Source organism: Habropoda laboriosa, unplaced genomic scaffold (genome assembly GCF_001263275.1).
Source record: "Habropoda laboriosa isolate 0110345459 unplaced genomic scaffold, ASM126327v1 scaffold874, whole genome shotgun sequence".
Classification (NCBI taxonomy): Eukaryota; Metazoa; Arthropoda; class Insecta; order Hymenoptera; family Apidae; genus Habropoda; species Habropoda laboriosa.
The window spans coordinates 40,381-57,545 of record NW_017100971.1 but is presented as its reverse complement, the minus strand read 5'-3'; the positions used below and the strand labels follow the sequence as shown (position 1 = coordinate 57,545).

Below are 17,165 nucleotides of genomic sequence, written 5' to 3'. Positions count from 1 at the left end.
GATAGAAACTATCAACGAATTCTATGGCGGGAATCGATCAAAACATACGAATTGAATAGTCACTTATGGCACCGCGCCGGCACCATTCTTAGCCACACGTTCTCTAAATCTGTCTGCGCAGCGGTTTATGGCACGGACGTCCCGAAACGGTTATTTTTGAGAATGGGACTTTGATAATTGGCAGCATGTAATTTTAGTAAAAATTACGTCCCGGCGAGAGAAAGTTGGGTTTACAACCCTCTGGCCTCTAAGGCGCTTTCCCTCGTCCTCAATAACCTAGCCCTACCATAAAAAATGGGTCTTCCGAAGGGGTGAGTCACGAGTCAGCGTGTAACGGTCAAGGGACCGAGGTGACGAGCTCGGAGGAATTCCCGCGCTGTTGCCAGACACTCGTCAATTTGACAAAGGACATCGCCACCCCCTCTCTAAGGAAACGCGCGTTAAGGGCGCAAGAGAAGGGTGTCGCGATGCATCTTCTACACGCCGACATGGTGTTTTCGAGAAGCAGGAAAACAGCCAATCGGAAGAAATTAGTATTAGCAGCGGCAAGTCGACGAGCGTCATCGATTTGCGAAGTCAGTTATCTCTGAGCAACGATAGAGCGAAGTCCTAACTCTGCAAGCCCAGCAAACAGGCTAGGCCCACAGAAACAATACAGTCTCAGAAAAGTAGAAACTCTTCTGGGTGGTCCTTCGAGTTATTGTAGACGGCACATTAGAGTGCAATAATCCAAGGACGCGAGTGCAACGACAGAGCGCTCAAATCCTCCACAAAATCAATTAGTTAAAGATGAAGCAAAGAAATTCCCTCTAGCTGCAGAAATATTTATGAGAGACTTCTATATACAGGAGCAGATAGTTTTCAAGCTGCATTAGAACTTAAAAAACAATGTATCGCGTTAGCTAGGGCGGGAGGTTTCCATTTGCGACAATGGACCTCCAATGACGCAAGATTGATTGCGGATTTGCAAATTAGAAACCAGCAGGGATCATTGTGCCTGGATCCGTCACAAACAAAAAAGACATTAGGCGTTTATTGGAATCCAACAAACGATCAGATTAGTTATATTTTTAAACAGTTGTCGCCAGAACAATCTCGCATTACCAAGAGAGTACTTCTATCAGAAATCGCGCAATTGTTCGACCCCCTCGGTTTGCTTGGGCCGGTAATTATCAAAGCCAAGATTGTTATGCAACAATTGTAGAAATCGGCTATTGGCTGGGACGAACCCGTTCCACAGACAATAAAACAATCGTGGCTGGAGATTAAAAACGAACTACATTTACTAGATAACTTCACCGTACCGCGCCGAACCGCTATACAAAATACGACACAACTAGAACTCCACGGCTTTAGTGATGCCAGCGAGAGTGCATACGGCGCATGCATTTACATTAAGTCCACCAACGAACGTGGACAACACGCGGTAAATTTGTTATGTGCGAAGTCAAGGGTTGCACCTTTGAAAATTATATCGTTACCGCGTCTCGAACTTTGCGCGGCCAGGCTCCTTGCAAAATTGTACAAGGAAGTGAAAAAGGCATTTTATCAGACAGAGTTCAAACGAATTAGATTCTGGTCTAATTCTACCATTACATTGCATTGGATAAGGACACCACCGCATTTATTAAAGACGTTTGTCGCCAATAGGGTGAACGAAATACAAACAGAAGTTCATTTTGACAATTGGTTCCATATTGCAACAGCCGACAACCCAGCAGATTTTGTTTCGCGAGGACAACTACCCTCTCAATTCATAAAAAATGCAATATGGAAATTTGGACCACATTGGTTAGCGTTAGATGAGGCTCGCTGGCTAATTAGTACATTAGAAACAATAGAAATTGTAGAAAAGAGGCGTCCCATAACTCTAGTCACGCTTCCCAACGTAGATTTACTGGAAAAATACTCATCCATCGATTATTTAAATAGAATCATAGCGTACATTCTTCGTTTTTATAACAATGTAAAACACGATAGCAAGAAGGGCACAGATTCATTGTCATTATCAGAAATTCAAAATGCACACTTTCAAATAATCAAACTAGTTCAATTAGAAACCTTCCCATCAGAAATAAATGATTTAAAAACCGGTAGAAATGTCAATAGAAAAAGTAAATTAATCAATTTAAATCCGTTTATAGACGAGAATGGGATTATTAGGGTTGGTAGCAGGTTGAAGCACGCCGTACTCAGATATGACCAGAAATATCCCATAGTACTACCGCACAAGCACCACGTTACCGAACTAATAATTAGACAGGTACACCTGAGACAATTTCATTCAGGGACACAAGCCACTCTATACACGGTAAGGCAAAAATATTGGCCGATAGCGGGCAAGAGCATAGTCAAACAAGTGTTGCATAAATGCATTAGTTGTTGCAAATACAATCCCAAGACACCACAGTACATAATGGGGAATTTACCAAAAAATAGAATTATACAAACACGTCCATTTGAAGCCGTAGGAATCGATTACTGCGGACCCTTTCTTATTAAAGAAAAGAAGTTCAGAAACAAAACCAAATTGAAATGTTACGTCGTAGTTTTTGTTTGCTTCGCGACGAAGGCGATACATTTAGAATTAGCGACCGATTTAACAACGGAATCGTGTCTAGGAGCGCTCAAACGATTTGTCGCGAGAAGAGGAAAACCGCGTCATGTATACTCGGACAATGGTACTAATTTCGTAGGCGCAAAAAATGAAATTATACAAATTCGTGCACTTCTACTATCCGACGAATATAAAAACAGACTTCGGCAATTCCTAACGCAGGAAAACATTGAGTGGCATTTCTCTCCTCCTCGTTCTCCACATTTCGGCGGTCTTTGGGAGACTGTAGTTAGATCATTTAAAAAACATTTGCATAAAACAATAGGTGCTGCCATGTTCACATACGAGCAATTCTATACGTTAATCGTTGAGATCGAAGCTATACTTAATTCACGTCCCTTGATACCGATATCCTCTGATCCCAACGATTTCCTTGCCCTATCACCCAATCACTTCCTTATAGGAGAGTCGTTGGCGAGCCTACCGGAACACAATTTTGTCGATACTCGAACTAATAAGCTGTCACTCTGGCAACACATTCAGGAAATTAAACAGCATTTCTGGAGAAGGTGGCAGACAGAATATTTACAGGAGCTGCATACTAGGAGTAAATGGCATACTGGAGATGGCACAAACATCAAGGAAGGAACGCTGGTGACAATCAGGGATGATAATTGTCCACCCCTTCAATGGCAACTTGGGCGAGTAGTCGCTCTGCACCCTGGAGAGGATGACGTGGTCCGCGTGGCCACAATTCAAACACCACACGGCACTTATAAGCGTGCTCTGAAAAAGTTGGCACCGTTGCCTATCGAGACGACTTAGTTTTATTGTACCATAACTCATGTATATTGTAATTATAATTAGAATTAAGAGACATCACACAACACATGCGCTCACACATCACCATTGTATATAACATTTTTTGCATATTTATATCTTGCGTTGCGTAACACACATATATCTCGATTTGTACAGCTACACATACTCTCTAATCGCATTGTATAACACACAAGGTTAGAAGATAGTTCCAGTTTGAGATTAATCCATCATTAATTGATCAGATTAATCGATCGTATCGATCAACGGGGGGGAGCATGTTCCGTCCGATACGGAACACCGTAATTAAACATTCTCGAAGGTTAGTTTATGACATGGACGTGACAGACAGTTTATTTTTGTGTTTATATTTCGTTAATAGTTTCAGAGTCTTATTTTTCTATAACCGGCAATTTGTGCCTTCGCGATAGTAAAGGTATTTTTAATCATTTCGAGTTTTTACACAATAGCTTTAGAATTTCGTTTCGTTCGTCTTAATAACCGACCAGGTCATAAACTCGGTATTTCCGAAAGGTCGGCTAAAACATGTGTATAACGGTCCTTGTAGTTAAGAGTCGACCTGGAGGAATTTTCCGCGACCCATCGAACCTTCGAGAAACCCCCCATACTTAGACAGTGCCCTCACCCCCGCTCTGAGAAGGGCTGGCTAAAGGGCGTTACTTAAATTTTAAGAAATGGCAAAAATGCGCTGATTGGAAAATCAAAGAGGACCAATCAGCGTACTCGATCCTTCTTCGAGGTGTCACGATCGGAGACGAGAGGGTACTTCGAGAGATCGTTGCTTACCATTCAAGTATTCACTTCGTAGTTTAACACACAAGTATTCACATCGCAACATTATACACAACTGTGTACACTTGGTGCATACATACAAAAATACATTTCGTATCATTCGATATACAAAATACAGTCCACTTTATACACATTCGACTTGGACTTCAACGAGTGAAGTTCCTCCGCGTTGTTTAATCGTCGCTAATAAACTGCCGAAGCTGCGACGCACATACACTATCAAAAAGCAAAGATCTATTAATTAACGAACGCACACATTTACGTCAAGGCAGAGACGACGTCCGCGTATATATTGTGGTGGCCCGTGCACGTGCACACCGCCGGACCGCCACAACATTGTATCACCAAACGTTGCCGACGTGGCAACCGTCGCCAACGGAACTCGGCGGCCTAACGGGTCGACGGCCCTCGGAAACAGAGGACGATCCGAAGACCGATTCCGAGGGCAGTCTTCCCGGCACGAGGCAGTCGACGACGACCCATTGTACCGAGCGTGCGACTACCACGCATCGAACGTAATAAAAGATACACCGCATCCACGTGTCGTTAATTCACCTACGCATCCCACAATATAAAAAGATTCAATCTGTTACATCAAGGCATAATCCGAGCAGTTAGTAATACTTCGCGTTATAGTCCGGCCGAAATAAAAACAATTATTAAAGTAGAAGAGGAAAATTCATTGGCAACATTCATCCGAAACCTTACACAACCTTTACGAACCATAATTTGGCAATCTCGACCAAAGACACTAAAAGAAGCCCAAGATTTAGCATACGAGGCACAACGCGAGGAAGAGTTAGCAAATAGATTAGTTTCGCGCACTTATAGAGCAGAGCCACCCAAACCGGTGATTAAACGAGGACCGTGTGAACCACCGAAGGAATTTAGACCACCGCATGGGAAACCAATTTGCTTCAAGTGCAATCGCGAGGGACATTACGCGAGAAACTGTCGCCAAAATTTTCCCAACCGCCGACAAATAAAAGGCCCAGACATACGATACATGCAATCGGACGAGATCAGGACAGCTGGAGACAAATTAGAATACAGCTCAGAGAGGGAAACCACAACCAATCACGATTCACCAATAGAAGATTCATCGTCGACACCGGAGCAGGAATCAACCTAATTAAACAATCAGTCGCGACAAATTCGGATTTATTCACACGAAAAAGAGTTATGAGTTTTAAAGGGATAACACAGGAAGAAATAGTTTCTGAACGCGAGGCAACAATCGACATAGGAGATCGATGCATATTCTCTCGGTAGTGCCAGATTCATTTCCCATAGAAGAGGACGGCGGTATTTTGGGAATGCCATTCCTCGAAAAGGAAGAAGCCCGCATCAATATAAAACGTAAAACCATAGAACTCACGGACACAGCACACAGACTTTTGCATATTCAAATCCCGAAGGACCGATTAGGAAAATTAAGAGACAACATACGCCTGCAGCATGTAAAGGACGCGAAAGAACGGAAAGAACTCATGGATATCATAGAAGAATACCACGACATATTTACACTACCGGGTGACGAGTTACCCGCAACAACGTTAACTACACATAAGATCTACACGGAGAACGATATTCCTGTAAATGTGAAGCAGTACAGGTATCCACATATCCACAAGGAAGAGATATCCAAACAGGTGAGTGAAATGGTCAGGAAAGGTATCTTGCGAGATTCAAGCTCCCCATATAACTCACCATTGTGGGTCGTTCCCAAGAAGAATGACGCTAGCGGAAAGAAGAAATGGCGTATTGTAATAGATTTTAGGAAATTAAATGATAAGACTCTGCATGATGCTTATCCACTTCCGAATATTTCCGATATTCTAGATCAGTTAGGGGAAGCACGAGTGCATTTGATCTAGCAAGCGGATTTCATCAAATACCAATGGATCCGGAAAGCATGGGGAAAACTGCTTTCTCGATCCCGGAAGGGCATTTTGAACATACTAGAATACCGTTTGGTTTGAAGAACGCACCGGCAACATTTCAAAGGATGATGAATGAAGCCATGAAAGGTTTGATAGGTAAAATCTGCTTGATTTATCTAGACGATATAATAATTTGGGGAAAGACAAAGGAAGAACACAGGGACCGTCTACGAATAATATTCCAGCGACTGAAAGAAACCGGCTTACATTTACAGCCAGACAAGTGCGAATTTTTTAGTACGGAACTTAAATATTTAGGACATGTCATCACACCTGAGGGAGTGAAGCCAAATCCGGACAATCTGCGGAGCGTCAAAGAATTCCCTACTCCAAAAACGGTAAAGAACATTAAAGAATTTTTAGGTCTTGCAAATTATTATAAACGCTTCGTCCCGAACTTTCCACACATCGCCAAACCATTGAACATGCTGTTACGAAAAGAAGTAAAGTTCGACTGGACGGAAGCACAACAGAAGGCATTTGAAAGACTTCGAGAAGAACTGATAACAGACAAAGTGTTAGCGTATCCAGACTTCAGCAAAGAATTTATTCTAGCGGTCGATGCCAGTGGAACAGGCATCGGAGCAGTACTGTCCCAAAAGGACGAAGAAGGGAAAGAAAAACCAATAAGTTTTGCAAGCAGAAACCTAAATCCAGCAGAATCCGACCTTACCTTTATGGCAAACATTTCAAAATATTCACAGATCACCAGCCTATACCATACATTGATAAATCCACAGACCCGTCAGCAATGCAAGAACGTTGGAGAGTGACACTAATGGAATTTGATTATGAAATGATTTATAAGAAAGGAAAGTTAAACACCAACGCTGATGCACTCAGTCGAAATCCGATGCTAGCAATCAATATACCGAAAAGACCACTTAGGAAAACAATAGTCTATTCAAACGAAACAGACAGTATTTTTGTACATTTCAGTATACACAACGACAGATTAACATACAAATTTGAAGAACAGAAGATACTTGAATTCTACGCCAAAGAATATAACGAAGTTACGATACGTGAAGCCTTCGAATTATTACGAAACATTATTATAGGGCTAGAAATCAGTCGAATCACAGTTAACTTTTCATTATTAGTTACCCTAGCCTTGATTCCAGAACGAAAAATAAAAGACGTTATATTATCGACCATCTACGATCCATCGATCCACATAACTCTCCTCGCAAAGGATCTGAAGACGCCGGAGACGGAAGCAGAAAAATTCGAGATCATCAGACAAGCTCACGACACCATGATTGGAGGACATTCGGGTACACGAAAAACAATCTCGAAAATCCAACAATTCTATACTTGGATCGGTCTACACAGAGACGTAAGTAAATATATTAACGAGTGCCTAATTTGTCAAGAGAACAAAATTAACAGAAATCCGACCAAGATGCCTATTAAAATCACCGATACTCCTTATAATTTCAACGACAAAATTGCTATGGACGTAGTCGGACCATTAACTGAAGATACTGACGGATGCAAATACATACTAACCATACAAAATCAACTTACTAAATACCTTGAAGCAATTCCTATAAAAAATCAACAAAAAAATCACATTCGCATTTGTAAATAATTGGATACTACGTTATGGCCCACCAAAAGAAGTACTGACAGACCAGGGAGCAAATTTCACAAGCAACCTCATGAACGAACTAGCTAACCTCATGGGGTATGAATTAAATCACACAACCGCATTCCATCCAGAATCTAATGGCTCACTCGAAAGAACACATGCAGTGTTAAAAGATTACCTAAAAACACAATTAGAAATTTCCGAAGAACCAACACCTTGGAGTCAACCAAACATATACAAGCAGCAGTATACACGTTTAACACCACTATTCATTCCTCAATTGGCATAGCTCCGTTCCACCTACTATTTGCACGAGAACCTCCACCTATGAGTCAACTAGAAGAAGAGGGAGGACTGGGAACATACTCAGATCTCGTAGAAACATTAAAAGCTTACCTTTGGCGGATAACTTCACGTGCCCATCAAACCTTAATAAACTCAAAACATAAAACGAAAGCGAAATTCGATAAAACGATCAAACCTCTAAAACTGGAACCAGGGGACTGGGTATGGGTGAAGAATCAAGGGCGCGATAGATTGCAAGGATTAACCAAACTATTCCTTGGACCTTACCAAGTTATAAAAATTCTGAACGATGTCAATGCTGTCGTCAACATCAATAAAAAGGAACAAATTATACACCTTAATCGTCTAAAATACGCAAACATGTCTTCCATTTTAGATTCTCCACGTGGCTTGGGATTACAGCAACTTCAGTAGACCCAGGACCAATAACTGTAGAAGAACTGCCGAATCAACCAAATATTTATTTCGATGCAATCGGCACTACACGATTTTATCATCAAAGATGGACTACTGTCATTTGGTATGACCTACAAAATTTATATGAAATAGAACTACAGATCCAAAATGTAATATCTAAAACACTGCGAAATGAAGCATTACTAGATAGAGTACATAAGACTAATCTAAAACACAACATCATACTAGCTAGTCTAGGTATAATTCACCCACGTAGGGTTAAACGCGGATGGCTCAATCCTATCGGGGATTTGACTAATATCCTATTTAAAACGCCGAATATTATAACCACGAGATCGATAAATTGCATATAAATAATAAGCACCTAGCGTTAAATACAGCGAATGAAACAAGCATCGTAAAAGGCATAATCAAAGACATTCAACAATTAGTCATCAAAACCACAATAATTCTCAATTAAAACAATCCGAAGAAGACCAATTTAACGATCTTCTGAAACGCGAACTAAGATTAGAATTAATTATGCTAATTAACACTTATCTTGCGGAATACGAATCTACGATTGATATGATTCACTCAGCTATATTGTATGCACACTTAGGACACATAGACCCAATTATGTTACCTCTTGATAAAATATTAGTGATATTGAAAACAATCGAAGGAAAATTCGGATCAGAAAGACTTTTATATTCAATAACTCCAGAGAATGCTTACAAAATCTTGCAATTTTCAAATATCAGTATTTTCATTCTGAAAAAAAAAAACAGACTTTGCTTCGAGATTAGGATACCAATTTTCGAAACTGATACTTATATTTTTCATAGAATGATTCCCATACCAAAATTAGCGAACCACATGCTCTACATGTTATCGGTTACAGTATGTATTTCCCACACCTTCAGAACTACAAACATGTAAAACACACTTTAATCTACGCATCTGTGAAAAACACACACCGACAGAAAATAATATCGCCCAAGATCCTTGCTTAACAAAAGCCTTACACGTTCTTACAACATCAGAAGTAGAATGCTCCGTACACATAGCAAGATACACAAATCCAATCTACATACAATTACATTCAAATAGAGAATGGCTCATTTTCACATTAGAACCAGAAAGTTTACACATAACATGCCCACACATTTCAAAAGTACATACTACCACACTCATCTCTGGCCTCAACAAAATTAAAATTCAGCCAGGCTGCATATGTCAAACAATAACAACCACATTGCAAGCTTCCACTCTTGAAAAAGAAGTCACACCCATTCAGTTAACACTAGGACTTCGAAACTTCTCACTACCCAATGACACAACAATACCAAAATCACTACTCAACCCAAATGAATTATTAGAACACTCACACTCCCTGGAAGATATTAAAAGGGAATCAGAAGAAATCGCTACACAAACCCGCAGCATTTCAAAATACGAGAGCATTTGGACTACCCTAAGAACAATCACCGGAGCTCTTACATTACTAGCGTTACTTTACATTCTGTACAAACTCAAAATCGGAAAATTACTAAAATTCTGTTGTCAACCTTGTATTTATAATAATTGTTATAACACAACTACCGGCAGCATACACACTTACAGCACAACACCTCAAAATGTAAATCTTAACTCGCTACTACCAGCAACATTACACCCGACAAACCGCCATCAAGAATCTTCAACGCCAAAGGCTACCATTACCGAAATACCGGCAGGAAACCAATCAACCACAGCCAACCTGCCCTCGTCGACCAAGGTACAGAAGAAACGTGTCAACCCTTGCGATTCAAGATACCTTCATACTAAAATTTTTGTGTATCACAAAAATCTCAAACAAGAAAAGGGGTGTTAGGATAAACACGAATTTCTACCACTCCTTACACTATGGGTGGAAGGCCATCTTCACGCCGCGCGTCAGTTTTCCTTAAAAGTGGAGACTTCAGTTTTTTGATTTTGTTAAGAGTTGATCTTCGGAATAAAAGAGTTATTTTTGTGAACGGAATACTGAGATTTTTGAAGTCCCTGTTAAGTTGCGGCATAACAGTACACTCGTATTGAATCTATATTTCTTAACATATAGCAAAGAAAATTGCAATAATTAGTAAATTTAAATATTTACCTTTATTGTACTACTGTTTAAATTCGACTGCTAAATAAATTTTTTTAAAAAAGTAAACTAGTTTTTTTTTTCCTTATTGTTTCCAAACATGCAACGATTTTACCAACGCATAACTGAAATAATTTACAATTTTCTACGCGATTTCCACAAATTGCAATTTTTTAAAACTTTTTTGTTCATATCATCTAGTATACTAATACTTCTAACTTCTCAAAAAAAAAAAAAACTCAAGTCGTTAGGTCCAATTTTAAAAAAGTTATACTATTCTAAAGAGTGTCCGAATATTAGTGGAACTCACTTTACGTAGGGGAAAGCGGGGTAGTTCCGGCCACTTTAATATCTCAAAATAAAAAACGCGTGATTTGACTTCGTACGGTACTACCCCTTGGTAATGATGCAGCTAGTTAATATTCATCGTTTCTGTAACTATAGCAGTCTTTTATTTTAAACAATACGTGAATGTTTATTTTGCAACGAAACCTTGTAACAGTGGCCAATTTTCAAGCAAGGTAAAATAGTACTTGGAATCGACATAAATTATTAATATTAATCTCATTAAATAGAGGAATGTTTCTACTTTCAAAGTCACATTTGGTTTTTTATTATATGTAAATTCAATTCAGTGTATTTACTTCAAATATCTGAACATGAGGTGTGGGGTAATTCCAGCCAGCTTTTAACATTGCAAAGAATTAAAAAAGGTAGTTTATATTTACAGTAATTATCATTTTCATCATATTTACATTATTTTAAGTTATGGTTTTCCAAATTAAAATATTTCTAGGTTCTAATGTTGCTACAAGAATTGAAATAAAACCAAGAAATCCAGGTGGCAAAAAAAGTGAAACCACTGCTAACTACAAAAGATATATAAATTTTTTTATTAATTTAACAGTTTTCTTACCTCCTTTGTAAAGAAAAATCATGACCAGAATTGCCAAATAACCTTTCTTCGTTTTATGTTTCCAATTTTATTATAACGTAAATTTATGCCATCTCGGTCATACTAATACAAACTATGTAGACACTTCAAGCTACCAATTAATATCAAAAAATTAACAAATGTGTAACTTGTTCAAATTTTATAGCATTTCTTGCTTATGTAGCCGGAATTACCCTGCTCTCCCCTTCAATCTGTTCTTGCCATCGAATTATTGCAGTACAATATACACGAAAACATAGAAAATATATTTTTCTATTATCTTTATTAAATTTACTACATATCATATACCAAATTTAATGATAACATTATGATAACAAATTTACTTTCCCCACTTCCTGCAAATGTTGCAAATATAAAAGAAAAGCAGTGCAGCTGAAACTTTGCGCAGAGAAACATAAAATTACGTTATTAATCATTTACTTGCGTAAAATTATCTGTAATAAAATACCTACTGCAGGAGGATAAGATAAGATTGAGGAAAAATAATCCAAAAACATGAACTGTTTAACCAACAGAGGTTTATGGCACGGATTCCAGGCGACGTTACTTTTGAGAAGTTTTTTCTACAAGTTCTTTGATAACAATAGCCTATTCAAGCCAGAGGGCAAATCCGGCTTATTACCTGATGTCCGCGGAAATTCTCCACTTCTGAGGGCCACATGGTAAGCCGGTACTTGCCTCTGCGCGCTCAGTAACGGTAAACATGCCATAAACCCGCACAGTCGACGTTTCGGCAAAATCGCCACGCGGGGCTGACACCCCCGTTTGGGACCGTCTCTCCCTCTCTACCACCGCCCTACTCTGCGGACCACGGGGGAGTGCACGAGGGCCTAGAAGAGCAGCTCTAGGGGGTGAAAGGCCCATGATTTGCCAACTAGGTAAACTCCCCATTTTGGCAAAGGAACATATACATATACAGCCACTTCACGGCACACGAGCAGATTCTAATACATTCAGAAACAATCGACAACAGTTTTGAGCGTTCTAACACGCAACATTCGACACTTTGATACACCAGTGCGGTCCAGTCCGCAATAATCAACACCACAAATAAAGTCGCGATTACAATCGCGATCATAAGTAGTTGGCACATACACGTGCAATAATTACCAACGCCAACCCGACCTTCCAACCAACAAGAAGCGCGGGAAGCTGCGTTAACAAAGGGATCGATGAATATAGTGACTTTTTCAAAAACAGTTTTCTAAATTGTGTGCCATAAAACGTGCTATAAGCCATCTGCACGCTGAATGTCTTCTTTTGTTCAGATTGCTAGCCGTTACGGAACAAATGTCTCCGAAGCACGGAACCGATGAAATTTTAAATGCAAGACTTGTTTCTCTGAAAAAGTTAGGTTATATTAAAAGTAAAAAAAAATGAATTCTTCAAATTACTCTCCACTTGCACTAATACACTTGTCTAATCTTTTATTCCATTTTTCAAAACATTGTTTAAATTCATCTTTTGTAATGCTTGACAGCGTCTCCGTCGTTTTTTTCTTCACCTCAGCAACATCAGCAAAATGCTTTCCTTTCATGTCCCTTTTCATTCGAGGAAACAAAAAAAAGTTTTGATCATTTTGGGACTCTTCTTTCAAAGCACAGCATGCTTCAACGCGACCTTGCGTATGTTAACATATCAGCGAGGTACCAGGAATTGTACGACTTGAAGGATAGTTTTAGTACAGTAATCAATTCAAATATGCCGGAAAAAATACGTAGTGAAATAGATGCAGCGAAGGATCTAATGTACGCAAATACGCAACAGCATAAGCAGCTTGAAAGCACGGTTGGCAAGACAGTTGTAGATTCGGTTTCTAATGCAATTAACACATTTGAAGACACTGTCACAGCCAAGCTCGGGCCAGTTTCGAGATCTTATGCTGGTGTGGCTGCTGATCGAAGCATCGGGTCCACTCCTGCTATATCTATTTCGAAAAGTCGTACGGTTCCTGTGAACAACTTAAAAGAATTTGTAGTGGAGCCTCTGCCAAACTCGAGCGTAGTTTATACCGATTCCCAGGCGATAAAAAAAGTGCTACTCAATCGTATATGCCCTAAGAGATATAATATTCGTGCGATAAGTGTTATTGCGTTAAAGAATGTAGCCGTTCGTGTTATCGCGGAAACAGTCGATCTGGAGAAACTAAAGGAAGCGCAAGAATTAAAGGACGCGGGATTAACAATTAGAAGTAAATTGCAGCTGCGCCCTAGGCTTTTAGTCAGGAATGTGCCCAGTAACATTGAGCCCAAAAGTTTAGCAGAAGAGATTTGCGATAGAAACTTAAATGCCGTACCAGCCGAGGAAATTAAAGTCGTCTACGTTTACCCGCTGATTAAAGATCGTAATAACAGGAATGTAGTTATAGAAGTGTCACCGGCCGCAAGGAACCAGATTATGGGTCGGAATAGAATATGTATTGGATATGGATCGTGCCGCGTTGAGGATCACATACGCATACTACAATGCTATAAATGTGTGAAATATGGGCATACAGCAAAGGAATGCAAGGAAGAAACTCTACACTATTGGCAAGGAGGCTTGCGGAAAGAGCGCGAGCAGTTAAATACGCCGCCAATGAGAAATGAGTCGAGTTACATCTGACAATACAGGGGGTGACTCCCCACCGGACACACCAATTCCCGAAATATTGTCCGGTCGAGCAAATACACCGCTCGATATCCTAAGAAACAGTCAACAGTCCCTTCTTAGGGACACTTCCACTGATTACATTATAAACAGAATTACCCAAAACAGGGAGTGTACCTCCGTACACCCCTCCAGTGGATCACAACCATCATCATCATCAATCACTTCAATTCTGTCTTCTCCTTCTACATCATCTACACCAGAAAGCCCAATAGAAACAAGTCTGCAGCAGCCCATTACGTCAGATTCATTCATATGCGCCGAATGTACCCGTTCCTTTAAATCAAAAATAGGTCTGGGAGCACACCGCAAAAATAAGCATCCCGAGATTGTGAACGCGCAAATAGATCTTACTCGACGAAAGCATCGCTGGTAGGAGGAGGACATGAGGAGGATAGCACGAGTGGAAATAGACGCTGAAAACCTGAATGAAATTAATTTACATATACAGTCGAGAGTAAAATTAGACCCACCGCGAACAGCTGACGCAATTAAGAGCCTAAGGAAAAGAGCCGTATACAAACAAATCCTGGAAGAAATGAGAAATCAGCAACAACCGGAAGTGCCCGAGAATCAACCACGCAGTCGTATTAACCGAAACGAAACGCCACTTGAAACGGTTCATAGAAGTTCAAACGACAACGATAGAGATATAAGAGTACAGGAAAATTTGACAGATTACAACATGGAGAGAAGAAATTGGCTGAGAGCGGCATTGAGGTATATGCATTCAACAAGGTGTCGGGACCAGCATATTCACTACCTAATACAAGCCGTCAATATGGTGCTCATGCACGAGAGCCCCAATGATGTATTAACATTATGGTTTAATGCCCGGTTTACACGAAGAAAATCTCGACCTAAAAGTACATTTTCACGTCTCGTCCATCTTAGTAATAAAGCACAACGTCGCGAAGAGTACGCTACCATACAGCATCTGTGGCGCAAAAACCAGTCCAAGGCGGCTAGTAAAATTTTGGACGGTGACACCGACAAGCGTACCCACCCGAGCCTGGAGGCGCAAGAGGATTATTGGCGATCAATATTTGAGCAGAGCACCGAATGCTATTATAACGGTAGTGGTACACTTAGCGCGGGGGATGTGGAAGGGACAGAGAATCAGTTGCTTGCACCCATTTCAGTTGAGGAGATTAAAGCTTGCAAAATGGACGACCGCGCAGCACATGGTCCGGATGATTTAAGTTGCAAAACGTGGTTGAAAGAAGTTCCGGACATGGTTAAAGCGATTATTTTTAATATAATTATGGAGTGCGGTACTGTACCCAGTGTCTGGAGGGACTCGCGTACAGTACTGATCCAGAAAGGAGTCGCAGAAATGGATCCGGCACAATACCGCCCAATCTCTGTGACCTCAATAATTCTAAGGCAATACCACAAGATCCTTGCCACGAGAATCATGACCAAATTTCATCACGACCAGCGGCAGCGAGGCTTCATTCACGCGGATGGCACTGCAGAGAACCTGATAGTCCTGGCTTCGATAACGGAGGAGGCGTGGAGTTTTCACAAACAACTGCATATATGCTTCCTCGACGTATGTAAGGCATTTGACTCTGTCTCTCATGGCTCGATCGAATGGGTAATGACGAAGAGAGGTTTCCCATCTAAATTGGTGGCATACATCGCCAATCTGTACAAAACCAGCAGCATGTACATCGAGGTGGATGGAAAAAGATCGGCACCCATTGTCCCTGACAGGGGCATCAGACAAGGTGATCCGCTATCCTCCATCTTGTTCAATCTTATTATTGATGAGTGTTAGAGCTTCGTTGGCACGATTTATGGCACGACCGTACCGAACGGCTATTTTTGAGTTGCAGAATTTGCTTTTCCATTCATACGCGTTTCCGGCCATCCTGCCGGGGCAAGGCAATTAGTTCGTTATATTTTTTAGAAAGTCGTGTCTCCTCGCGCTCGATAGCTGAAGGACCTGCCATAAATTACGAACTCCGAAGGGTACAACTGGCCATGCCGGTATTTTCACCGACCAGTAACCCAGAGGAAATTCCCGGATTGTTACTAACTTTCGCCCCCCTTATAACCGTCTCCCACCCTTCCAGAAAGATCGCGCTAAAGGCGCACTGGAAGGGCGTGGGCAGCACGGCTAGATGAGCTGATTGGTAGGTAATTTTCAGAATTATCTGCCAATCAGCGTGTCTTTAGTTGGACGCGTCTCGAAGACGCTCAAGACGAAAAAACGAGAGTCAGTTCAGCCAAGAACAGCAGCAAGTTACCACTTAGAATCCTAGTAGAATATATAGTCTATTTCTTGAAGTCCAGTGCGACGTGGAAAATAAATAGAATTTATTCTCTGAAGATATCGGGGTGGTCCTTCGAGAAGTCAAATAAAAATAAAGTCGGCACACCACGTGCAAACTCAACAAGGCTCGACAATAGATTTGCGAATCATTACCACGAGCATAAACAATGAGGTACTCGCGAAAATCCCGGACACCGTGGGTTTTTCTATAAACAATACGTTGGTCAACGCTCTGGCATTCGCTGATGATATGGTTCTTATCGCAGCAACAGTGGAGGGTCTGCAAGAAAGCATCGACGCTGTAACAAGCGAGCTGGCTTGTCATGGACTCGTCCCTGCGCCATTCAAGTGTCGTGCGTTAAGCGTGAAACCGTCCGGGTTTGACAAAAAATCCAAATTAATAGAAGGCACCTTATTTAATATTGCGGGCACTCCAATTCCCCAAGTTGGGTTCGACGAAACATGGAAACATCTTGGGGTGGAACTCAACTTCAGGGGAATCTTGAAGAGGAAATACGATATTACTTCACTGCTACAAAAAATTACACGAGCTCCGTTAAAGCCGCAGCAAAGGCTGCACATCACCCGCGTGTACTTGTTGCCAAATCTTCTGTCAAAATTTGCTGAACTGAACTCCACGTCACTCCCGACAGCTCCACAATTTCTTCAATGGTCCGTCGTCGATCTTTCTCGATGATTTCACGAATTTTTTCAACATTTT

At 40.8% G+C, this 17,165-nt stretch overlaps 2 protein-coding genes across 2 annotated transcripts in view; both read left to right on the top strand.

Moving 5' to 3' along the window:
* Positions 1-294: 294 nt before the first annotated feature.
* LOC108577709 lies at positions 295-5,321 on the top strand. The gene is made up of 4 exons (XM_017940899.1): positions 295-311; positions 814-1,111; positions 1,205-3,351; positions 4,826-5,321. Exons 1-4 carry the CDS (start codon positions 295-297, stop codon positions 5,319-5,321), a joined length of 2,958 nt encoding a protein of 985 aa, XP_017796388.1.
* An 11,585-nt stretch (positions 5,322-16,906) lies between these two features.
* LOC108577707 (3-oxo-5-beta-steroid 4-dehydrogenase-like) overlaps positions 16,907-17,165 on the top strand; it is a 14,752-nt gene continuing 14,493 nt past the window's right edge. Inside the window, 1 exon segment of the mRNA XM_017940898.1 lies at positions 16,907-17,035. Coding sequence (XP_017796387.1) covers positions 16,907-17,035 — 129 coding nt within the window.